Below are 26,778 nucleotides of genomic sequence, written 5' to 3'. Positions count from 1 at the left end.
CATCCACTCTAGCGAGACGAACCTCTGTACTTTTTGCAGCCAGTCCTATATCTTGGGTGGTGTTTTTTGTTTCCAGTGCTGGGCTATTGTGAGCCATGCTGCTATCGCCAGGGTCATTACACCCCTTTGTTGCATTTTAGTGTGGAACCTTTGACCCGGCTACCATAGTGCCGCCATCCATACCTTGTCCTGCACCCTATAAAGCGCTGATGTGCCGCCTACAAAAAGGGGATAGGAAAAGAAGATAAACTACTTACTTCTATTGCTTGTAAAACATCCAGCCTTGTTCAAATAGTGCCCGTCAACCACTCTCTTCCGCTATGTGTGTATATTGGAAGAGACAAATAGCCAGACAGCAAGTCGGTGCATCAATGGTTTTGGGTACAAACATCCACATGACTTTACTGACCGAGGGATTATCTGTAAACCACGTACACCGAGATTATTAAAAAGACACAAAATACAAACAATCCAAGTTTGGATAACAAACCAACAAAAAGACAAAACACACTCCACTCAGCGTATAACAAGATGTTTGTGTTTAAGCATAGGGTGGACTGATGTAAAAGATTGCTCACATACAGTGGGTTAGATTAGTGCCTATATATGTAGTTTATTAAGTAGTTTATCTTCTTTTCCTATCCCCTTTTTGTAGGTGGCACATCAGTGCTTTATAGGTTGAGACGTGGATAGGAGGAAGGGATAGCCAGAACTTCATTGTATCCTTGCTGTCCTCCATCACAGCCTTGCTTTTCTTGAAAAACGTTCTCTTGATAAACTTTTTTCTCGATAACCCATCTTGCCCTCAACCACAGTGGTTTTCCAAAAACAGGTTGATTGTTCTCCTGTCTTTTCGGAAATCAGACATATTAGGCTATAACCAAATGATACCACAGATGTGTTTTGCCCTAATTTTTCATTTTACAAAGTATATACAGTAAGGGCAACTCCTTGTTAATTTAGGCCTTGCCCCCCATTTTAGGTTAATTCCTGACCTCTGTGTCATCTTGCCTACTTGGGATTTCACATCTCCCCAGAGCTGTTGCAGATGTGGGCAGCTCCACCACGTGTGTTTCCAGTCCCCTTTCATGGGGCAGCCTCGATAACATTTGTTGTTTGTGGCTGTGCGCTCTGGTCTTTCTGCGTCCTCTGGACACTCACCGGCTCTTCGTGTCTCCACAATGGCGGTTCCTGCTGCTTCCGCTGCTTTTCTCGGTACCTTGGAAGGAGACTGCCTGGGCTCTGCTAACTCGCCGGGCACTTCTTTGCACATGCCAGCGTCCTAGATGGATGCTGTTCGCGTCCCTTCTGCTTCTCAGCTATATGGCAGCTCCAGCTGCTTGCCTACTGATTTGAGGGCTCCCGGTCCTGCAACCACCACTTGACTCCTCCGCTCTCAGGTTGGTTCCATGTGATAATTTCGCCGCAAAAATATCGCCATACAAAAATATCGCCATATTTTTGCGGAGAAATTCACAATGGACCCTGCGGGGGACGCCCCCAAAACCCCCGCTCCCACATAATATCCCCAATAAAAATATTGCCTATGGCGAACCAAACGCCCATATTTACAGCGATATTATTACCTGATACCCCTCAGGTGTGAGTCATTGGCTTGCCTTGCCTGACCAGTATTGGATGCCTTCATACCCCTCCTCTTCGTCCCAGTACTAGAGTGTTGTTTGAAATAGGAAGTGTGTATTACTCCTAGTTGCTTCTTCCTCTTCTCAGTACTTGGTGGGTACTTAGGGAAAAATAGGGGATGAATGGAAATAGCCCATGAAGGCTGGGGGAAGGGAGGTTAAGTCAGTGTTAGGGAAGGGGGGGATACCATGTCTCCCCAATCCCCAGGGACCTTCCACCCAGGTAATCTTCCCTCGCTTCTCCCCCCCCCCACCTCCTTCATGGCTGGATCCAAAAGCAATGGCCCTTCCCTGGCCCCAGGGGTCCTCTGCTTGGGTGGAGTGGTTGTGAGAGTGCCTTCATGTTTCTCACAGTACTCTAGTCACTACAGTGGGTAACTTTAATCTTTATTTCCATTTTGAAAAGCTTGGGGGTTCACCCTAAGTTACTAACGGTAATCAGCTGAGTACCCCCGCCTCACTGCTTGGAGAGGCTCAGCACCACAGCCACAACTAACTGATAATGCCCAACAAAGGCAGAAACAAGTATTTGGAGGTACTGCTATTTCTCTTGAGAGGAGATAATATCCATGTGCTTAGCAGTCTGGTCCAACCCCTCTGGGTGCGACCAGATGGGTATGTAAATGGGAATTGCTCCTCTGTGAAAGGCAGAGTGAGCTAGAACTTGGTTGTAGATCATCCAGAGTGGGAATAGAACCATTTATTTGGCAGTGCTCGTTCTCAGTAGAAGGGCTCCCACATTTTTGCAAATGCTTCTTCCTGCTCCTCTACTACTGCACCTAAACACAGGTCCAAGAGTGCCTGTGCCTTCTGTTTCTTAAAAATCCCCTCTCACCTAATGTTTGAGAATCTCCTGTTCCTTTGGTTTTTAAACATCCACACTCACTAGATGAAGGGTGTAAGCACTTTAGATGGCATGTGAATTGAGCAAAAGAGGTTCAACGACTTAGGAAACATTTAATCATGGTTGTCCAAATAGTTTGAGAGGCCAAGACAGGAGTGGCAACATATGTTTTGTAGAATGCATGATTGCGCTCCAAATCAGCAGATAAACAGTAAACACAGACTGTTGTTCATCAAGAATGTTTTGTTAAATGAAATATGAAGATCACCTTCAAGTGACATATGTAGGCCCTGTTGCCCTGAATTTTGAGACAGCCTGCAAAAATTGCTCAAGCACTCTCAACTGTCTGGTTTGAGGTGGGGATTCATCTTAGAACTCACTGCACTGGGATTTTTTAGAATAGTTTTGTTCTGAATCAAGTTAAATACCGTCAACAATAATTGTTCAGCTTTGTATCTGTTAAATAATTTCATTTATATATATATACATATATATATCTCCTGTAAATCGGCAAATCTTTTGGCACACAGGTAAGTCACTTTTTCCCTCAGAGAGGTAGCAGAAAGTCGAGATTCAGCCTTTGCCGAGCTTGTCGCTGCATGGAAATCCAGAGCTGGTTGTAGACATGTTCTTCTGGCTGGTGATTTGAATGCCAATTGCATACTGACCGCCTTAGAAGATAATCTGTGGGATAACTATCCTGACTTTATAGCCTATGACTCAAAATCACAATCAGGTTGGCAGTGGAGTTGTGCCATGACCTCCCTGGGTCTCCAAATAATCAACGGGCAGATCGGGGGGAACCAGGGTGACCAACATACTTGGTCTCAAAGTCTTAGCAAATCCACTCTGGATTACATCTTTTGTTGATCAACAGATGTTCGAGCGTTGCTCTGATTTTCTGATAAAAGAAAATATATTTAGTGATCACTGTATTTTAAGAGCCAAATTTACTTTACCTTTTAAAATCAGAGAGCAGGTAATAGGTTGGTCCCATTAAATTGAAATTGACTCCTAGTAGAAATGCTGTCCTTTGGTCCACACAAAGCATAGAGATACTGACCAACGAATTTAGTCGGGTGATGTCATACTACTTTGGAGTGGAAAATAGAAGTTTTCAATGTGGACCACTTTGATTCAACAATCAAAGAATTAATGATTGCTGCTGTAAATAATCCTAGGCTGGAACGGCAGAAAATAATTAAACACCGACATGTTTTTGATGATCAGTTGGCGCATAAGAAAGCTGACATGAGACGGGCACTGAGAATAATAATGAGCACTGATACGTCTCTTACCCCACAATCAACTAGCTTTAAAGCCGCTTACAGCATGATGCATAAATTATGCTTGAAGTATTAACCAAAAAAGACTTGGGTGTGTTTTGGTCTATTATTAATGGGCAGGAGGGATCCTTAACCACTTAACAGGTAAATGCTTTTGAAGAATTTGCTTCGGTAGAGTTCTTCTCAGACTTGTATACTCCTGGCAAAGCCATCCCATTATCTGCTGTTATTCGGTCTGATGCTGATACAGCTCTAGAAACAAATTTCGAAGGGATTGTGTCCTCCGACGTATTCCTTATCTTTGATATACGTTTCCAGCTTGCTGGCCTCTGAATTTTTTTTTTCTGTAGAGGGCGCTGCGCGTCGACGTCCGCCGAGTCGATGTCCCTCGACGGCCACCGTATCAGCGCCAACGTTACCATGCCCATAAATAGACACGCGCTGCGTCCGTTGTTCAGTTCCGTTTTTCCGCGCTTCGTGGGGCCTCGGAACATCGTTGCTCAGTTCAGTCAGGTTTATCTAAATGTATTTCGATGAATATTCCTTATCGTTCTCAATGGCTTCTTCATCAGAACCGACGACGCCGCAATCCGGCTTCAAGAAATGTCGAGACTGCGGTAAAAAAAATGTCAATAACGGATCCACACAGGGTCTGTTTATGGTGCTTGGGGTCCGAGCACCATTGTTCGGAGTGTGAGGACTGCATGTCCATGACGGCGAAAGCCCTGAAGGAGCAAAAGGGGAAGCTCGAGAGAGGTAAGTCAGCCAAATCCTCCTCGAAGGTTTTGTCGGCTGAGTCGAGTCATTCGTCTCTTCGCCGTCAAACACTCCCATTCTAGATCTCGAAGCAGCTCCCACCATTCGTCGAGATCTAGACACTCAGAAAAGAGACGTCGAAGGTCCCATTCTTCGTCTTCGGTATCCCCAGAAAGAGTTTCCTGTCCCACCAAACACAGTTCTCAAGCTGAGTGGGAGGAATTCAGAAAGAAAATGTTAAGCGTCTTCGAGAACGCGCCCTCGACCCCCTCGAAGACAGCTGAGGGTGATACCCCGGGTGAAAAACCCAGAAAATCAAAACGCTGCGAGTCGCAGCACCCGGCGAAACATTCCACCCGAGAGCGCCATGAGCCATCGGGTAAGAAGGCACCGTCGTTGTCGAAGGGTTCCTCGACGCATCGGTCGATCGACTCGACGCCATCGTCGACGCCGATGAAAGAGAGGACCAAGGCTCCACAGCCAACGGTGTTTTCAAGGGCCTCCGGCATGACGCCGAGACCGTCGTCGATGCCCTCGAGTAGGATCCCGATCCTCTCAAATTCTTCGAGACCCCTTCCAGTTTTTTCAACGCCATTTTCGGCGCCTTCGAGGCCGGTTACATCGGCGTCGACGACTTCGACATTTTCTCGTCCAATAACAACGAGTTTGGCTCCTTCGGCCCTAGAGATGGGCTTTACTCCATTTCAGAGACCAGAATACCCTGGTCTTTCTTCAATTTATGAAGAAAGAGAAGACTCTGACCAAGAAACTTTTGGTTTACAGAGATCCTCACTGCCTGCTGCAGAGGATTTCACCTCTGGAGAAAGGAGGCTGAAGGAACTACATGACTCACTTCATGAGGCCAGTGGACTTGACACTTCCCCAGAAGTGGAATTTGTAAAGCCAGACCCAGGGGAACATGCCGAAACACCATATAGAACCCTGATGGCAAGAATAATTGAGTTTATGGGTTGGTCTGCGCCTTCACCTGTTTTCCAACAGGATGATCTAACGGATATATTGGACAAAGGCCCACAGGAGGACCCAGTGGTCCCCTTCCATGCAGCCCAACAAAGAAAAATTGCATCCAATTGGGAGACTCCCGAAGTCATCCCAGCAGTCAATAAAAGACTGTCGACAAAGTATAGGGTAGCGGCTGCTGACCCTGAATACCTGTCAAAACACCTGACCCCAGGGAGCCTGGTGGTTCAAGCGGCAACTTCATCCAGCAGTAGGACTGCTTACCCTACTGTCCCACAGGCCAGGGATGACGAGAGGTACGACTCTATGGCAAAGAAAATTTTCTTTGCCTGTTGTATGGCGTTGAAGTCCATCAACGCCACCTGTACGCTCGCCAGGTTGTCACACATTATGGGATTGTGCTTCATCAGCGGCTGACTGCATACCCGATGGAGAGGAGAAGGAAGCCTTCCTTAACATCATTCAAGATGGCAAAGATGCCATGTGCGAGTCTCTTCAAACTGGCATCGATTCCGCTGACAGTATCATCAGGGCCATGGCGGCTAGTACAACAATCCGCAGGCATGCGTCGTTGCGAAAGTCTGGCTTTGCTCCAGATGTACAGGCCAGACTTTTGAATATGCCCTTTGACGGCTCTTCATTATTCGGAAAAAAGGCTGACAGTCTGGAAAAGTTACAGACTTCTAAAGCAGCAGCAAAATCCTTAGGAGCTGCTATCCGCCAAACTCCTTTTCGCCCCTCAGGAACCTTTGGGAGAGGAAAGTCCTTTCGCTATTATTCCGCATTCGGAAAAGGCAGAGGACAGCCGGCTCAAAGAGCCTACAGAAGATCCACCCGAGGTGGACGGGTCAAAGGTACTAAGACCGCAGCAGGTGCCTCTTTACCCTCGGCATCTGCACCAGCCGCCCCCAAACCACTCTGAGGCCTTCGCACACAAGACACCTGTAGGGGGCAGGTTAACTCACCATCTGACGGAATTGCAGGCTATAACGTTGGATGCTTGGGCGTTGGAGACAGTTACCCAAGGTTACTGCCTACCCTTTCTACACATCCCTCAGTCATCCACCGGGGAACAGCTCCCTAAAAGTTCCAGATCCGCTCCTCTTGCAGGAAATTATGGACCTGCTAGAGAAAGGTGCCATAGAACCGGTACCTGCAGCGGACAGGAACAAGGGCTGGTACTCTTCCCCCCCTCCCACCCTACTTTCTCATACCAAAGAAGGACGGAGGACTGAGACCCATCCTGGACTTAGGAGAATTGAACAAGTTCCTCAGGAAGGACAAGTTCAAGATGGTAACTCTCTCTCAGATCCTTCAGGCCCTCCAGCTCCAGGACTGGCTGGTATCTTTGGACCTTCGGGATGCTTATTTCCATGTGCCAATCCACAGGAAATACCATTAAAAAATAAATCCAAGATGGCCGCGACGCTAACGCTACGTCGTAAGGTCCTTTCTTCTAACCGCGCTGCAAAAAATACGATGGACGCAATGCGCTACGAACTAAAACATAGAACTATATTTAGAGGGATAGAAAACAAGAATTAGAATTAGTAACTCGGCGAAATAGATCCGCGCGCCTAGTTAATGTCAAAAAACCCTTTAAACATCAAAAAGAAACTTTTTTTTTCTATTATTTTAAACAAATAGTTTTTCCTTTTACATAAATTTGCACTGCATAAAAGATGTCTAATATCGTCTTCAAATTTAAAGTCTTTGAATCTTCTTCCTTTTAAACAAAAAGAAACTTAGCTTAGTTCAGTTCTTCTTTTAAAGCTTCAGCTGCCCAGCAAACAGGTTCTGGTGGAAATCTTCAACTTTATATTTCTTGAACTTCTTTCTTGCCTCTTTGCTTTTAAAATTAGATTTAACAACTACAAAAGATTCTAGACTAGTAAATTGTAACTAATACTTAAATTTACTGGAGCTAAAAATTACATGACCTAACCAGATGAAAAACTTTAATGAAAGGCAGTTTAGAATTGTCAGGAACATTCTAAATGACTACACAATGCTGCCTGCATCAGAATAAACCAATCACTGCTGGGAAAGTGTTCCACCATCTTGGCTTGGGAGTGTTTCATCTTTCTACATGAAAGTGAGTTAAGGAAATATGAACCAGCTAAAAAGGATTCATTAAATACTTCAACAACATCCCCTTCTAACTTTCTTTGAATAGCATTTGAAACACCCTATTCTCCAAGGAACCTTGCCAATGTGAGATACAAATTGTGAGGTCCTGACAGGAGGTCAGGTTCTCTATCCAGACACCAGAACCCTCAACCTTCACGCTTGGCTTCTGAAAGGTTGAGGTACAAGGATTGGGATCTCCCTGATGACGTCATGGAGATGTTGCTTTCGGCCAGAAGACCAGCAACAAAGTCTTTATACCGCTGCCATTGGAACAAGTTTTGCAGCTAGTGTAGAGAAGAGAATATCGACCCTTTTTCATGTGGTACACCAACGGTGTTATCGTTTCTACTCTACTTGGCAAACTCAGGCCTTCAAGTTGGCACTGTAAAAGGCTATCTCGCAGCGCTTTCTATCTTCAAGCGCACTGCGGAGGAACCATCGTATTTCAAAATTCCTCTAGTGGTACAATTTCTCAAGGGTCTAACTAATGTTTACCCTCCAAAACCATTCGAGGTTCCATTATGGGACTTAAATTTAGTCTTAAACTTCTTAATGGGCACTCCATTCGAGCCACTTCACTCTTGCGCATTGAGATTTCTCACACTTAAAACTGTCCTACTTGTAGCACTAACATCTGCTAGGAGGGTGAGTGAGCTACAAGCTCTCTCCTGTAAACCCCCACATACAATCTTCCACAAGGACAAGGTTGTCCTCCAGGTGAAGCCTAATTTTCTCCCAAAGGTGGTTTCTGAATTCCATATTACTCAGAAAATGACCTTGCCTTCATTTTACCCTCCTCCCCATCCGGGGAAAGAGGAGCAAAGGCTACACAGGCTGGACCCTAGGCGAGCTCTCAGCTTTTACATCAGCAGAATGGCTAGGATCAGGCAAGCAGACCAGCTGTTTGTAGGATACTCAGGTCACAAGTTGGGACTACCCATAACAAAACAAACCATCTCCAGGTGGATTATCTTGGCCATCCTGGAATGTTATAGACTAGCAGGGAAAGAGCCACCCCAAAACCTCAGGGCTCATTCAACCAGGGGTATCGCAGCTTCTTCGGCTCTCCAGAGAGGGCTACCGGTCCGGGACATATGTGCGGCTGCCACATGGTCGTCCGCACATATATTCACAAAATGTTACAATCTGGATTCCTCCACTGCTGAAGAGACCAGATTTGGCAAGGCCGTATTACACTCGGTCCATCCCTAAAGGGATACATAGCACCATCACTCCCTCCTCCAATTACGTACCACTGCTATGGGAGTCTATCAAAGATAAGGAATACGTCGGAGGACACAATCCTTTCGAAGAACAAGTTACTTCTTACCTGGTAACGTTCTTTCGATGGGATGTTCCTCCGACGTATTCCTTATCGCCCCTCCCATCCATCCCCACAGTGATAACTTCCCTTGTGGTTGCAGCTTTCGCTCCTTCAAGGTTACTAACCAATTCAGGCATGTCTTTTCTTATACTACAAAACGGAACTGAGCAACGGACGCAGCGCGTGTCTATTTATGGGCATGGTGACGTTGGGGCCGATACGGTGGCCGTCGAGGGACATTGACTCGGCGGACGTCGACGTGCAGCGTCCTCTACAGAAACAAAATGTACGAGGCCAGCAAGCTGGAAACGTATATCAAAGATAAGGAATATGTCGGAGGAACATCCCATCGAAAGAACGTTACCAGGTAAGAAGTAACTTGTTCATCTCAGTTGAAGTGAATAAGGTGTATGAATTGATGACTTTATGTAAATCATTTAGAGCCGCTGGACCCAGTGGCTTTACTAACAGCGCTCTAAAGAAAGACCACCCAACTAGGCGAATGCTTTGGCCATTCTCTTCGAGAGTGTTATTGCTTCCAAAACCTTTCCTAAATCATAGCAGACTGCCCACGTTGTCCCTATTTTTATGAAAGGCGCGAAATCTGATCAAAAATATTATAGACCAATCTCACTATTAGATGTAAATAGCAAAATCTTTGCATCTTTACTACTTCAACATCTTGAAACGTGGGCTTGCACCTCTAATAGGCTATCCAGATTCCAGTAGGGCTTCCGCAAAGCACATTACACAAATCTTAATGGCCTTGTTTTAAGGACCATCCAGGAATCTGCCTGGCCCACTTCTGTTGGTTGCCTGTATGTTGCATCTGTTGACCTGTCCTCTGCTTTTGACCGTGTTGATCGGTCAAGATTATGGGGAAAGTGGGTTGGTTGGGGTATACCTAACGGCCTGTTAAAACTAATAGGGCTTCATGAGAAATCTAGTATTGAGGTTAGGCTGAATAAAGAGGGAGCTATGTCTAGTTGCATCCCCACTCCCTCTGGTCTAAGGTAGGGATGTATCCTTCCAGCTTGATTATTTAATTTATATGTATCAGAGGTAAATGATTATCTGAGTCCGGCTATGCTTTTGTCACGCTTTGTCACGCTTTTGTCATAGGCTAAACCAAGGTGCCTTGGTTTAGCCTATGCAGACGACTTATTGTTCGACAACTCCTGTGTTGGTCTAAAAAGGCTGCTCTCTGCGTTTTCATCTTTCACTTGTGATAATGGCCTTTTGGTCAAAAGAAAACAAAGATTCTTGCACTTACAAAAAGTAAGAAAAGGGGGCCCATATGTGGTCTTGGGAGAAAACCGCGATTAAATCGGCATCTGATATGACATATCTGGGCTACTCTATATCGGCCACCCCCGGCTATAGTAATTTAAGACAAACTCTACACCAAAAATCTGCTATTAATGATAAATCCTGCATTAAAGTTCTATGAATGGAAAGTAATACCAAAACGTATGTATGAGCAGGAACTTTACTTTCATGTATTTCCTAAATGGTTGGGTTTGGCAGAGGCTAGGATTTGGCAGAGGCTTTTGGGGGTACCAAATGGTGTTCCTCTTGCAGCTATAAGATTTTAGCTAGGTTTAATTTCAATCCGAGCACGGGTAGATTGTAAGGTACTATCTTTATACAGAAAATAGCTTTTACCAGTCTCTGCTTCCTTGTATGAAGACTTGAATATGTGCATGAACCAAAGTCTCATAGGGAAAATCATTAATTATACTACTGCTCAACTCTGTGTGTCAAGTGAAAATATTTTGCAAAAGATCATCTTGAACTCTGAAGTTTTGATGGCTAACCCTACAAAGGTTAAAGATTATTTATGACAAAGACTGGATTGACACAACAGACTAATTTCGCAGTTATCCATCAGTGATTCATCTAAACAATGAACACAAAAAAAGGGGAACATTGCTGTCCTATTTGGTAAGATTTCCCAATAATTTGCATAGATCAATATTCCTCACATTTCGGTGGAATATTTTACCAACCAACGAAATCCTCTTGTGGAGAGGATTGATCACAGTTGCAGATTCCGGGAGTAGGTTTTGTAAGAATAAAGACATAGAGGCAACTCGACATCTGATTCTGAACTGTCCAGCACTCAACGATATGAGGATGAGCTATCTAGGAAAACTGTTACTCTCTAGCCATTGGTGGTGCGTAGATGTCTGTACGGTGACAATGTTCATTACACCTTAGCTGTAGCTGTCTTTTTTAAATCTATTGAATTCAAATTAAGGAATTATTAACACCCTGTTAAACCTTTTAAATGTATGTGAAATATTAATTGTGAAAGTTTATATATTTCACGCAAAATTATATACACGGATACTCGTTTTATACCTTTTGCTTTGTTTTGCATTTTCTTTAGTTCTGATTCTTTACTTCTAATGTTTTAAAATGTATGTGACTATCTTGTTATTAATGTCGGTTTTATGCTGATGATACATTAGATGTGATGAAATGTAAACATTTCTTTCTTTTGTGTTGTAAAGGTTTTATAAACAATAAAAAATAAAATAAAGTGGAGATTCAGTCTTTGCAAAAAGTGTGCATCAGGGCATGGCAAAAGGTGGGAATTGGGGAATGTCAGTAAGTGGGCAACAGGTGCAGGAAGTGCCACAAAATGCAGAACAGTGATCATGAGTGGTACATTGAAGAACTGTCACTCTGAGAGTTTTCCTTCTACACTGTTGATTTTGCTTGCCATACATTCGGCTGATTCTCAGTGGCATATTGGGATAGGATGGTGTGTACATTTGGATTTGCTGAATGAAAGACGAACGGACTGATGTGTGTTAACTAGTAAAGAGCTTGCTTTAATTGTCTTAACGCTGACCTGGCGTAACTACTTTCTTTCTTATATTGTTCAGAGAGACTTCACTTCCGTTCCATTGAGTCACTCGGGCATATCCCAGGAAGAACTTCGCATTGTGGAAGGACAGGGTCAGAGTTCAGAGCTCACCTCGCCACCCGAAGAGATCAACAGGCTAGCAGAGTTGGGTAAGTGCCTTCCAGGATGCACTGTGTTGGAAGCAGACATGAGGCTATATGTTGCTTTCCAATGTTGGGTAAAGAGAGGGGCACCAAATCGGGCATGGAGGCTGTAGCACACTGGACCTGCACACCTGAGCTATGAGACATAATGAAGTCATTAATGAGCCAATCTGCTGTCTACCTCCCACTTTCAGGCATATGTCATGCTGCAATATCAAAGGTCTCCTTTGGCAAGAAGTTCCTAATTTCACTGCTTTGTACCAGGGGACCTCTGGTAAAAGTAGTCACAGGAACAAAGAAAACTATCCAAAAACAGAGCCTACACCAAGCAAGAAGTAATGCAAATGTATTGAACCCAAACAACTGGGAAGCGCGATTCAGACAGCCCAGTGGAACTGAACTGAATTAAATGAGCAGTCAACGCCGCCCACTGCGGCTAAACATTTTATACCCAAATTACAAAATAATCATGCAATATTTTAGTTACATTTTCAGGGCAAGTTCCAGGAGCTTATTGGTGGAACTACGTCAGTCCCCTATAAGTATGTATGTATATGTCAAGTGACCTAGATTGGGTAGACTATTTCTTACCCAGTGATATCACAAATCTTCCCACGCCGCCCCTCAATTACCTGATTGTGCTGATCGGTCAAAAACACTTGTTTGCCAGTGCCTGATATAAAAAAATGGCTTGAGATGGCAAGGTGCGAGACATTCACACTGAGTCTGGCCAATGATGTGCCCCGTGGACATCCGCGAGGATACTGTACAATGTTGTACCCTAGTGACACTGAAACCTCTCTCCTCTGATAGGCTCTCTGCCATGTGCCCCATAACCTCTACCCCAATGCTCTGGCCCCACAGTTCCCTTCTCATGCCTTGCTGCCAAGTGTAGTCTGAAAAACAATACCACACTGTGGCTGGAGTTTAATTAACTGCATTTTATTTCTATTTCTCTGCCAATTCCACTTGGTCACTCTAAGAGATACTTTCGAGGCCAATGAGCTGGGTGCCTAGCTCATTGGCCTCGAAAGTATCTCTTAGAGTGACTTCGCTCGGGCTGCGTTCTCCTGGGAAATTTTAGCCGTGCAACATTTCTGCACGCTGTTTCTGCTGAATGTTCAAGAATACATTTTATTTTTAACTCTTTTTATTGGCATTTATACTCCTACATTGACACATGCATATTTAAGCATGATTTTCCTTGCATTTTACACTTACATTCTGTGTAATGAGCGTCTATGAGAGCCAAATGAACATAGTTAATCAACAAAACAGTAACATATAGAACTTCCATGCATGTGAGCTAGGTATTAGCATATCAGTAGTTCAGTCTGGGACAGCGTGTCTTCCGGGGACCTCTGAGTTTCGTAGGGTTCATATTGAGCATGTTCTGACTCTGGCCAGGGATGTTGGGTTGCACTTCAGACACAGGGATTTGAGGGAGACCCATTAACAATGTAGCATCCTAAGAGGCAGCATGTAATTCACTGTGGCATGTCGTCCGATGGGTGGAAAATATCCCAAATCAATACATCCAGGAATCAAAGGATAGCCTTGCAGTCTCATCTAGGGTTCATGCTGTCCTGAAACACACCCTGGTCTCAGCCTGAGCGCAGGTCTCAAAATCCCAAAAAATCCCTAAACCATTGAGAGTATAGCAGCCTTCCCTTTGTCTTCCAGGCCATGGCTATGCACCGTTTAGCCAAAATGTATGCCATGTCCATGAACTTTATCACATGGTTATGCTTACTGTTCCTGGGGTACGCTCACATCAGGCACTCCTTTGGGCTCCAGGTGTACTGCATAACCCCCGCCTTTCTGCATGCTTGTTCAATGCGGGACCAAAAACCATGCACGTTTGTGCAGCCCCAAAACATGTGGCTCAAGTCTGCACCAATACCACCACACCAGGGACATGTTGGTTGATTATATAGGTGTCATATAGGTACGATACAGCACATTCATTTGGACCAATCTAAAACGGGGATTCCTAGACACTTTCCGGGGGGAAGCCCAATATGCGTTCCTACTCCCTCTCTCCTATGTCCACTCCCCTGTTGGTCTTCCAGCACGTCTTTAACCTGGAACTCTGCGGGTTGGGTCTATTGGCCAAACCAGCATAGAGTCTGGACACCGACCTCCATCCATCCTCAAGAGTACATCAGAGCCAGCATTGGAGTTGCCTCCTGTTCTTCGGGCCACCCAGACCACTTCTGCCTAGCCACGCCTGCTATCCTCAAGTATCGCAGGAATCGACCCTTGGGCAACCCAGTTTGTTCAGTTATAGTATCCAGCTCTTTAAATTTACCATTCTCGTACATGTCGCCCCATGCAGAGACACCCCAGCCCTCCCAACGCTGTGCAACCCCTAGCTCCTCCTCATTCCTGCATACATCCACCACTAGCGGGACCTTAGGCGATTACGGGGAGTCAATCTTCAGGATTTTCAGCATACAAAGCCACACCTTCCTCCGCAGTGTAATTAGAGCGGGCGTAGTGTTCAAACAGCCCAATGGTATCCACAGCACTTCTTTAAGGTGGGCAGGTGCCACTATCTTCTGTAGCAACAGCGACTCAGATGTGTCAGCGTCTGAAAACCACTTCACAACAAAACTGAGTGCTGCTGCCAGATAGTATCATTCCAGGTTTGGAAGGTGCACGCCTCCCTCCCCATAGGATAGGCACAGTGTTGCAAAAGCAATTTTGTGGCGGGACGAGCTCCATAGGAATCCCCTAATCGAGTCTATCAGGGGGAAGAAGAAAACGTTGATATAATGATGCACATTGGTAAAGAAGTATAAAAATCTAGGTGAAATAATCATTTTTGTGATGGCCACCCTGCCTATCAGCGGCAATGGGAGCCTGGCCCAGAACGTCATTGACTTCCTCGGCCCTTTCACCACCCCAGATGTGTTATGTAAATGCATTCCTTTGGGCGTGTGCATAATGATTACTCAAGTATCTGAAAGATTCCACATGCCACCTTATCCTCAGCTCTAATAAATTTGTAACTGCAACCCCACGAAGCCCCGCCAGTGGGAATAGGCAAGAGTTTTCTCTGCTCAAAGATATACCAGAAACTTTTTGCAAAGTTGTCTCGTACCTCCATAATTAACTGTAAGTTGTGTTGTGGCTCCCCCTGGTACAAGAAGGCGTAATCTGCATATAATATTATTAGGTGTCTAGTATTACCAACCCAGATACCTGCCTCTAGGAACTGCTGGTGCAGGTACACCGCTAAGGGCTCGAGTGCCAATACATACAACATTGCAGACAACGGGCAATGTCCAAGCAATACAAGCTTGTCGCACAATGGCCTGCAGCTCTTTTATTATGAGCTTTCTGCGAGAAATGCATTCCCAACGTGGGCCTACAAGAAAATGGCTTTTCTACTCTTCACATATTTCTCAAATGCCTCCGTACCACGTTACCCACTAAAGCCCCTTGGGCCGCCAACCGGTGCCCGCTCTATAGAACTGCCCCTTAATACACCCGAAGCACCACCCTTCATTGCTGTTAGGGAGAATTCTCTGTTTAGGCTGAATTTCCTAACCTAGTGAGTCCCCCAGCAGCTTTGCTGGATTTTTGGGGTTTATTTTTTTTCTCCTGCCAAGAGTGAGACTCTTTAACCCTCACTCTTGGACATGATTTGAGTGTGTTTCTTTGAATCTAGATGTGTTTAATGGGCTATGGGGTATTTTACTCCATAGGGCTTCATGTGTTTTTGTGATGTGTTACACAGCACCCTCAGTGCAGTGACACATGGGTGTCATAGTGACCCCCCAGTATAGACTCCATACCCTGGGCATGTAAAGTCACCTTTGACTTTACTAGTCTTAAATTCTGAACAGAACCAGTACAAACCATCATATTGCAATTCAATTGCCCCGGGGTCTGTTAGTCGAGGGGGCACCTCTCCGTCCCCCCTGATCGAGTTTTGGCTGGTGGCAGTGGATACTACTTTTTATATTCAACCGCGAATATTTTCCTATGGGATTTCCCATTGTTTTAGGCTACTATCTTTAATTATTTACGGTAGCCTCGAAAATACCGCCGGTTTATTTAATTAATATTAATTCTCCGGTTGGTATTTTTTGCCAAAACTTGATTCTAAAATGGCGTTTGTGTTCTCTTCTGTGACTCCAACCCAAGTCGAGCCCTTTGTTCCACTTTTTGGCGGGCTTCTCCACAGAAGCCCTCCAAAGTGGTGCCACTCTGTCTGGGGTACTTAGGAGGGGTGGAGGGAAATGTAGGCACCCTGGACTGAGTTGCCTAGGCAACTCAAGTCGCACTCCATCCTGATTGGCCCAAGTGGTGAGCCGGCCGGCTCACCACTTAGCATGTTTGAGTGACAGCTAGGCTGAGTGAATGGGGGTTTGCTGCATAAAAGCAGGGCTTTGGGGACTGGAACTTCAGAAGTCACCACAGGACCTAAGAATCCGATGAGGGAGAAGCTGAGCCGACCTGCCACGACACCACCACCGGTGGAGCCCTGCTGGACTGCCTCACCACTTTTCCCAACGACAGAGGAGATCTCCCGCCGGAGAGTCTTCTTCCTTTGACTGGTGGGGATAACCAGTTTCACCGTCTTTTCGCTTTCCCGACGTACCTCGTGGCCGCCTTGCCCGTGGCAAGCACCCCGGCAACCGGGATACCACGTTTTACCACGACCGCGAAACAAAGGTACCACCTTTAACCGGAAAACTCCGCGGCTGGTTTCTGCCCTGGTAGTGCAACGACCTTCATCTTTCCTCCAAGTCGAGATCTTCTCTTCCCCTGGACGACGCCGCAACTTGCACCCACTACCAGGAACAACTGCTATCGCTGGAGGATCCTTCCCATTTAAGGTACCGTGTCCCGCCTGGCTTCCCTTGCTACCGACTGTACGGGGTAGATTTAGCCCCCGGCTTTCGAACCTGGGTTAGTCTGGGACACCCTGGCTAAACTTTCTAAAGCCTCTCTAAACTCTTTTTGAACCCTCTGCAAGACTTTCTAAGCCTAGTGTAACTGTGTGATCTTGGGCGCATTTGTGCTCTGTTCTCTCTAAGGGTGGGCCCAGCCTTTGGACTTTGGCTCACCAGTGACTTTTGCTCTTCTGCCTTGCTAACAGTGTTCCTGAATCTTAGAGTGGTGTACCTTTCCATAATCTGTCTTTTTCCCTCCCTTTCTCACAAACTTATTAGAGTGCAATCTAGTTAAGCGCTCACCTCTGTATGAAAATAAGTGGTGTTTTACTGTGATTTATCTGATAAGGAAAAAGGGGTGTATATATTACAATAGTAACTGTGTTTAGAATATCTTACAATAAGAGTGCTGGAGTGTTTCAACTGTGTGTTTTTAAATAAATAATTATATACTTTGATACCAAAGCTCTGGTCAGTGTTTGCTTGTATTATTGTATCTGAGTGCCTATTGTGTATACTTTGCATACTGCCTAACTCTTCTTGAGGGAAGTCTGACTGCTCAGCCACAGCTACCAGGTAAATCTGGGTGGTACAGACTGCTACCAAGTGGGTTTACTGCCAACACCTGTAGTCTTAAATCTTTTGCAGTGGTCCCTAAGGGAACTGCACAGGTTTCTGCCTAACAATTGCGTTCTGTCATGGGACCTCTCACGCTGCGCCTGCTTCTGTGTGCCCTTATGCAAGCAACGTTCCGTTCAGTGACCTGCCCACTGTGTGATCCACCACATCACTCTCAACCTCACCACGTTACTTGCGCAACTGGTACATGCACCCCTTGGCAGCGTTGAACCCGGACCTTTACAACAGCTTCCTGGTTGGATTCCCCAACTTTTGCCTTGTGAGAGACTTGTACACTGTATGTTCCTTCTGAAACACGTTATGCCCCTCTGGGTCATGGTTATGTTATGTTAACTTTATTTATACAGTGCACAATCGCCCAAGGGCATCTTGGCGATAAGGGCACAGGAAGATCAGCAGCACAGAGTACCTAAAACAGCAATGTTTTAAGTGAGCGTCGAAAAGAAAGATGGCCAACAATGGCTTGCAAAGTAAGCAGAGGTTTATTCCAGGACCTTGCAGCCACCACAGAAAAAGCATGTCCTCTGGTCCGGGACAGTCTGACCCATGGAACCAAAATCAGGAGAGCAGACTGAGACCGGAGAGCGCATGAGGGAAAATATTGAGACCATTTATTTCCTGGAGGTTTTCCGCTCCCTGTTTATAGAAGGCACGGTGAACAATGCACAGTGACTTGAACAAAATCCGCTTCTCCACCGGAAGCCAATGCAATTGTTTGAGCACTGGGGACATGTGAGCCTTTGGAGGTGGGTCAAGAATTGCTCTAGCCGCGTCATCTTGAAGCTGTTGGAGTCTATTTATCTGATAGACTGGTTGGCCAAAATAGAGGGAATTGCAGTAGTCGACCACGCTGAGAACCAGCGTGGCAACCACTGGAACATGAAATTGGGTAGGAATGAAAGGAAGAACCTTCCTCAACACACAAAGTTTAAAATGACCAGATTTGCTGACAGCCGCAACCTGTTCAGCCATTGAGAGGGAAGAGGTTAACTTAACCCCCAGATTTTTCACAGTAGCGGAGGGAAGAGGAAACTGGCCAAGAGAGGTGGGCCAAAAGACAGGGGTCCAAAAAGACAGGGGGCAGGTGGTGCCCACTACAAGGACATCTGTCTTATTCCCATTCAATTTGAGGGAGATGAGCGCCATCCAATCTCAGAGATCCTCAAGGCAACTCCTCAGCCGAGATGCAGTGTCCTTGCGAGAAAGATCCAGATGAACCAACTGCATATCATTGGCGTAGGAATAATATCTAAATCTGTGTGAGCGAATAAGAAGGAGGCATCTAAGATATATATTAAAAAGTATAGGTGAAGTGTGGATCCCAGAGGGACCCCACAGGTAAGCCTTACTGGTTCAGAGCAGAAAGGGGGAAGGAGAAAGATTGAGAACCATCAGCCAGGAAGGCCGAGAGCCAGTTTAGGATTTGGTCGGATATCCCAGCATCCGACAACCGGGAGATAAGTATGGAGTGGTCAACCATGTCGAATGACACGGATAAATCCAACAGAAGTACCGCTCCCATTCCGCCCTGATCAACTAGGTGGGCCAGGTAGACTAATACAGAATTTAAAACCGACTCTGTGCCCCTTCCTGGACGAAAGCCTGAATGAAAGATGTCAAAACACCCAGAGGATTCCAAAAAGGAAGACAACAGCGGGGGAGACAAGGGCCTTCATTAGAACAGGAAGAAGAGAAATGGGGCGAAGATGTTCGAGCATCCCTGGGTCCAGCGAGTTGTTTTTTTTAGCAGAGGTATCACCAGAGCATGTTTCAGTGGACTGGGAATAAGTCCCTCTAGAAACAAGGCTTTAACTGCCGCAGTAATATGAGAGATCACTTCACCTGAGATGTCTTTAAGCAGAGTAAGTGGAATAGTGTCAGCCGGAGAGGCTGATTTAAGGTGCTGAATAGCACCCAGAATATCAGCTTCACAGAACAAAGGAAAAGAAGACTAAGTGGACTTGGGCAGATAAGGTACATTGAGGGGGGTGAAGGTAGGTAAAGATTGACTAGCCACCACTCTGATATCACTGCAAATTGTTTCGATCCTGGTATGAAAAATAATAGTGTACCTCTTGTTTGCCCTGTTTGAGTCTCCTATCATGGCTGGCTCTGTGGGGCTCCTGGTTGGTGGCAAACCCTCGATTTAAGCCCCTGTATTAAGTTAATCTATACAAAATGAATCCTGTGAAGTTAAATGTCCTAAACTGTATTTCTGTTGAGAGAGTTTCCAAACGTCCTCTAGTGAGGGCATAAGGATATCGGCCTGTTATGGTTTTCAAGGAAGTTACTTGTGAATCACAGTGGTAACTGTAGAGCAATAGGGCTTCACTCAGGAGGTAGTGGGTTGCTAGTAAGGTGCAGCTTAAACACAATAAAGGAATGTACACACAGTATACTACTGAAAATATACCGTATATAAAAAGTTGTGCATAAAAGAAATATCTACAAAGCAGGTAAATACTGATTTCAGAAAAATAACATGGAACAGCGAGTTTGCCCCTAAGAGAGACTGTACATCAATCCAACCAAGTAATCAACAGTTCTTAGTTGCTAATTAAGAAGTGTAGATATAGAGTGTAGATAGTTTAGAATCGGTTTTAGAATGTGCCCATGGAAATATGACCGCTTTAACCTATAACTGCGAGCTGCATATTTTCTTTGCCCTTTATATGAACAAAATTATGGAAATGAATAAAGAGAAGACAATGGAAAGATGAATACAGGAGACTGATGAGTACACAGACCGATGACATGGAATGTATGAGTGCATGGCATAAATGGGAAGTACAGAATAAACAATTCAAGTACATGAGACGGGTGCAGTGCATGAAACAGAGAGCATGGAACTGATCCAGTGCATATAGCAAGTGACATGGCCTGAACCGATAATGCATGTTGAATAAACGAAGCGAGTAGAGCGCACGAAATCAGTAGAATGGTTGAAGCACGTGGAACGGATGAATGCATAGAGCGGACGATTGCGTAGAGCGGAAGAGTGTGTAGAGCAGACGACTGTATACAGCGGATGAGCCTGTAGAGCGGATTAGTGTGTATGAGCGAAGGAGTGTGTTACCCTGAAGGAGTCCATAGAGCAGATGAATTTATAGAGCGGATGAGTGTGTAGAGCGGACAAATGCGTAGAGTGGAAGGGTGCTTAGAGCGGACAATTGCGTAGAGCTGACAAGTGTGTAGAGCAGATGACTGTATAGAGCGGATGAACGTATGGAGCAGATGAATGCGTAAGAGCAGAGGAGTATGTAGACCTGCATGAGCGAATAAGACCAGATGAATGTGTAGAGCGGATGAGTGTATAGAGCGGATGAGTGCATAAGAGCGAAGAACTGTGTAGAGCAGTTAAGTGCAAAAAGCAGATGAGAGCGTGGAGCGGATGAGTGCGTGGAACATATGGGTGCATGGAGCGGATGGGTACGTGGAGCAAATGTGTGAGTAGAGCGGATGAGTGCACTGAGTGGATGAATGCATTGAGCAGATGGATGTCTAGAGCGGATGAGTGTGTAAGAGCGGACGGACGCGTAAAAGCAGACGGATGTGTAAGAGCAGACGGACATGCGGAGTGGGTAGGTGCACGCAGCGGATCGGTGTGCAGAGCGGACGAGTGTGCAGAACGGACGAATATGCAGAGCTGACGAGTGTGTAAGAACGAAGAATGTGTAAGAACGGAGGAGTGTGCTGAGCGGATGAGTGCGTAAGAGCAGAGTAGCACGTAAGAGCAGAGGAGCGCCAGGGCAGATGGGTGCGCAGAGAGGACGAGTGCCTAGAGCGGACGAATGCCTAGATGATGGAACAGGGAAGTATGTGGATGGAATGGGTGATGTATGAGGATGGAACGGACGACTTATGTGGATGGAAAGGGTGAAATATGTGCAATGAATGGGTGAAGTATATGGAAAGAACTGGTATAATAAGTGAAAGGTATGGGTGAAATATGTGGATGGAGTGCATAAATCAACTTGGAATACACCGACCGGATCGGATACATGGAACAGATTAGAGTACATGGAACGAACTTTAGAGCATGGAACGGGTTGGAGTGCGTGGAAAGGATTGGAGTGCATATAACGGATTGGAGCCCATGGAACAGATTGGAGCGCATAGAAGTATGCGACATACATGGAATGGTTTAGAGTGCTTAGAACATTTGAAAGACCATATAAACAATCATGTCGCATCACCACGCTTGCTCTCTTCTTCACACCACCACTCAATTAGAACACAAAGATACTATGACACCATTCGGTATAGATGTTCTCATACTAACATCAGCCTCAAACTCCACATCACTCTAACTAAACACTGCTGGTTACACACCATCCAGCCAGGCGTTCTCCTCAGGCCTAACGCAGCCAGAAACGATCTGAATAAACCCCCCAGAACGAACACAACATAAGCCTGATCTGCCAACCACCACACCTAAAGCTAAGAAGCAGCTATTACACGAATACGAATGCCACACCAGATGCACACATAGACGGTGCTCACACGCACCTTTGAATCTCTATACTCTCTCTACTTACTTGAACTTCGGTTCCCGAGGGCGTTCAACTTACCAGCGCCTTGAGACTATACCAATGGTACATAAGGCGCTATATAAATGCAAAGTAACATAACATAACCTATGTTACCATCTATGTGGCTGAGCTGTTTTAGGAGGCATTCGTTGGGCCAATGTTAATGACACCCCACGAGATCTGATCAAGTTTCAATTAAGAGACCTGTGAAGGAAAATTGCAGCGGGAAATACAATATTTGCTAGCTGGCGATTTTGGTCTTGTGCCAAGAATCGTCTGCATGGGGACTCTGGTAGGTACTCAAGAATAGAACTAGCAACGGGATAGGACTCCGATCCCCACTCTCCCCCTCCTCCCTATGATGCAAATAAGGCTGCTAGATTTTGTTGAAGTGCCTGGAACGAGGGTACATTGGAGGATTCCAGAATTGGGTTTTCCAATTATCAGGGTCTGCAAGTTTGGTGTCCCTGATTAGAGGAGGATGGAATCAGTGATGCAGACGAGCTCACAAGACTAACAGAGAACCCTCAAGCTGTTGGGGTTTTGAAATAGCAGCAGGTTAGCACAATGGTGACCCACAGGAACAGGTCAGAAGATGCTCCATCAGGACTTGGCACTGCAGAATGGGACAAAGGAGGCTTTTTTGGCGTAAAGACAGTCCTGATGCTTGTTAATCTGCTTAGAATCACAAGCTGTGCATATAGTCCGACATCCAGTGGTCACCACAGAGTATTGCATCTTGTCTTTCGAGAATCGAAAGGGGACGTCGACATGGGCGTGCCTGTAACACTATCCCTACGTGACGTGAAGTGTACCCAAAATCCCTCACGTGTCAAGGTCCCTCAGATTGTTTTATTCTGCCCAGCATACTGGTTGCCTTAAACGGAGCTCGTTTCGAGACACTGCCATCGGCCTTTGGTCGAATATATTATAATAATATTTAAGATCACCCTGACCGTCCTTCCTTCCGATGGCTGTTCCAGATCTCTGCTGAAACTTTCAACGGACCTCTGACGGACAGTGATCCAGTCATTGCTGCCGACCCAGTTGGCGAGTCTTCCAGCCGGCCTACACAGTAGGGAAAGCAGGGTCAACGTGGACATTTCTGTAAAATTTGAGAATGCCTTTCCCTGTCCTCCCTCTTTCCACTTTGGTCTTCATCACTTTCCCCATCCGCAGCTATGGAGAGGACTCCATTTACTTTTTGCCCCATTTGCAATGGCAAATTTCCTTGGAGAGATAAGCATCCACGATGTAACCGTTGCTTGCCCCTTCGATCACAACGAAGAAGGTTGTGCGGCTTGCAAGCTCCTCTGTCCTAAAATATTGAAGGAGCGATGTGTCAAGCGGTGGGCAGCCTACAGGATGTAAAAGGCCGAGTCATCTCCCGCTGCCGCAACCGCCGAGTGCAACGAGGGCAATAGTGACAAGCATACCTTCGACCCAGAGGTGGTTGACCTTTCGACGGACTGCTGCTGCTCCGCGTCTTTTGTCCCCGGCCCTGCCAGGCACGGCTCGGGCACTGCTATGGGGAATATACACCCCGACGACAAAGACGAACATTTGCAAATCACTAAGCACACAATCCCCGGCCAGAAGAAGACCACAGCGCCAACAGGCACACCGGAGGTTCCGGCTGTGCCCGCCGACCGTCGCGATCGGCAGCCCTCCCCTCAGCCGCATATGCACCTGGCAACCGGGCACTCAAACAAAGGGCGCTACTCCTAATATTCCAAGTTCCGTCGAGACGCATCGTGAAAAGGCGTCCGCCGATGACAAGGTCCCGGCTCTGCCAAAGAAGGCATCCACCGACAAGGCCCCGGCTCAGCCAAAACCTACACAACTTCAGGCCGAGGCTACACATCTCCCTTCTGCGGAGGACGTTGCCAGATGCATCACAAGAATTTTTTCGGTCAACGCTCATAGGCGGCAGTCAAAGGATTCGCTGAGGCCTACTGAAAAGGACAAGGATCCATCGAAATCCAAAGATAGACTAAGGGGAATACCGGAGCCCTCCGCCAAGCCTAAGGAGAAGCACGGGTACACGCCATCTCTGTCGGTCCCCCGGGAGGAGTTTTCGGAAGGCAAAGAAGGTATTTCTTCAGAGTTCAGACTAAAATCTCGACGTTTGGTGGCAGAGGAACGTTTACAGGCGATCACTTTTTGACAGTTCGGTATCCGTAACATGAAATGCTACCGGGGCAAAAATACACTTAGCACCTGAGATACCCAGAGGGAGTTGGAGGCAAAAATCATAGGCAATATTATAGTTGGGCAGACAGAATGGAGAATCACTCGTTGACAGGAGTTCAAGAGTCAAAGGGCCGGAGCCAGGGTCAAGTGACACCAGGGGCCTGTTGTCGAGGATCACATAGTCAGACAGTTCACGACTCAACGTAGCCAAGAGTACTTTGATATTGTCAATGTTTGGAAGAAAAAGTTATAAGGAGGAGGGAAGACAAGGGCAAGCCTTGGAGATGAAGAAAAGGGGTTCACCCTGTTTCCTCAAGCAGAACACAGTACCATATTCCCATGGTGCAGCTGGTGCCCTGGCAGTTGTTCCTGTTGATTTCCCGCAGACCCACGGTTCCTGGAGCTTCGAGGTGAAGGAGGACATCTGAAGGGGGTCTGCACCACACAGGGATGAGGCCGGCAGCAGCGACAGTGAATTAAAGGTGCGCTCCTTAAAAACAGGAGAGGCTCTTCAGATGGCTATCCGGACCACTGCAGCATTGTGCAGCGATTTTGACCAAGGAAGGGGATCCTCTGGCTGTAGAAGATGAGCCGGTTATCCCCACCAAGCTCAAGGGAAGAAGACTCCGGACTGGATCTTCTCTGGTGGACTAAGGGTAGATAGCTCAAGACTGCAGAAGGGCTTCACCGGGACAGGATAGTTGCAGCAGTCATTGTTCTCTCCGCTTCTCTTCGGTTCCTTGTAGTTCCAGTGGCGACTGACTTCTAGCCCAAGAGACCTGCCTTTTATGCGCAAAACCCCCATTCACACAGCCTGGCTGTCAATCACCCAGCAGGGGGGTTGTCCAGCCTGGACAACCACCTCAGCCAATCATGGCAAAGTGTGACATGGGTTTCCTAGGATACCCTATGCGAGGGGTGACTACACCCCTCCCTCACATTCAGCCCACCTAGACACCCAGCCGCCAAGAGGATGGCTTCTCTGCAGAAGCCCGCCAAAAGACACTGAACAAAGAAGGCAAACCTGGTTTGCCGCACAAAGTAAAACGCAAGAAGGACTTTAACAAAAAGAAATGGCGAATAAACCCGACCAGAGCCAAGAGAAAGACAATTTGGTCAAGCAGGTTTATGTTCAAGGCTAATATAATGACCTAAAACAATACCACGTTTATCTAATGTAATCGCGGTAGAAAAAATATGGTAGATACCACTGCCACCAGCCAAGTCTAAATGTTAAAAGTGCTAAACAATGCTATAGGAGGTACAGATAAAAAGGGATACGAAGTAACCCTTTCTAGTACTCCATGGAAGATGGGGTGTACTGGACCTGTGGTAGATTGACTAAGTAAAGTTAATGGCAACTTTACCCTTTTCTGGGGGACGGTAGTCAGCCTCAGAAATGGAGTCGGTGGGAAGTCTCAAAGACAACCCTGTGCCACTGCACTGAAGGTGCTGTGTGACGCACAAAAGAAGGGGGCTACTGAAGTGGTGTACTCCAGAATCCACAAACACAAAAACAGAGGAAATAGACATGGCAAAACATAGGTAAGAGTGGGGGAAAAGCTCACGCTGTTACCAAATGGAAACAAATAAACTCCAGAGTTCCAGCAAAGCTGCTGGGGGGGACTCACTAGGTGAGGGAAATTAGCCATCAATGAGAATTCTCCCTAACACATTGCCCAAGCCATACCAATTCTGAAGTCTATCCAACGCAGAATTGACCCCTCCCTCCTCACCCCTAATCTCATCCGGGCAGTCAACCCCAGAATTTAAAAATTATTGAGGGCCGCCCTTTCCGACCCACTTTACATAAGGGGTCAGCTTAAGCCCGACTCATTGGTAGTGACTACCACCAGGAAAAGACCGGGGACACCTCTAGCATCATCTGAAGCTCCCCCAGACAAGGAGAGCAAGAGGATATATGGCCTAGGAAGGAAAGTGGCTTCCACTTCCGCTTACCTGGCAAGAATCGCAAATTTCACCACTCTGCTGGCAAGTTATAATTGTCACCAATGGGAGCAAGTAGCTGCCCTCATTGCCTCCGCACCAGAACCACTAAAGGGCCAGTTAGCCCAGATTGCGTCAGAGGGTAGATCGATGTCCGGGTGCATTCTTAAAGCGACTTTTGACGCAGCAGACAATGCAGACTGGCTCATTGCAGAGAGCACTGTCATCAAAAGGCACGCTTGGCTGAGACGGTCAGGGTTCAAACTCGAAACCCAGGCTACTCTTATCGACATGCCGGTGGAACCGAATGTCCTGTTTGGGAAAGTGGTAGAGGAGGCACTCAAAACTGCCAAAGAAGAATACGATACCCTAAGGTCCCTGGGACAATTAACTAACAAACCCACGAACCAAAGAGGGAATAATAATTTTTGTTCACACGGCCAAAATTCACAGAGGGGGTCTAATTACTCACAGGGGCAGGGTACATCATGGGGTGGAAACCAACCGACTACTCAAAGTTACACCAGAGTTAATAAGAGGGGCCGTGGTAGAGGGAGAGGCAGCCCAGGTAGAGGCGG

At 46.3% G+C, this 26,778-nt stretch overlaps 1 protein-coding gene across 24 annotated transcripts in view; it reads left to right on the top strand.

The window, feature by feature from the left end:
* The window catches only part of KIF1B (kinesin family member 1B), a 2,119,562-nt gene that overhangs the window by 1,102,763 nt on the left and 990,021 nt on the right, over positions 1–26,778 (top strand). For all 24 annotated transcript variants that reach the window (XM_069609972.1, XM_069609971.1, XM_069609973.1 and 21 more), the window contains one exon: positions 11,859–11,988. In XM_069609972.1, coding sequence (XP_069466073.1) covers positions 11,859–11,988 — 130 coding nt within the window. The remainder of the gene's footprint in view (positions 1–11,858; positions 11,989–26,778) is intronic.

This window comes from Ambystoma mexicanum, chromosome 8 (assembly GCF_040938575.1).
Source record: "Ambystoma mexicanum isolate Mex_15411 chromosome 8, UKY_AmexF1_1, whole genome shotgun sequence".
Taxonomy (NCBI): Eukaryota; Metazoa; Chordata; class Amphibia; order Caudata; family Ambystomatidae; genus Ambystoma; species Ambystoma mexicanum.
Note: the sequence above shows the minus strand (reverse complement) of the source record. Positions and strands in the feature narration are given on the sequence as shown.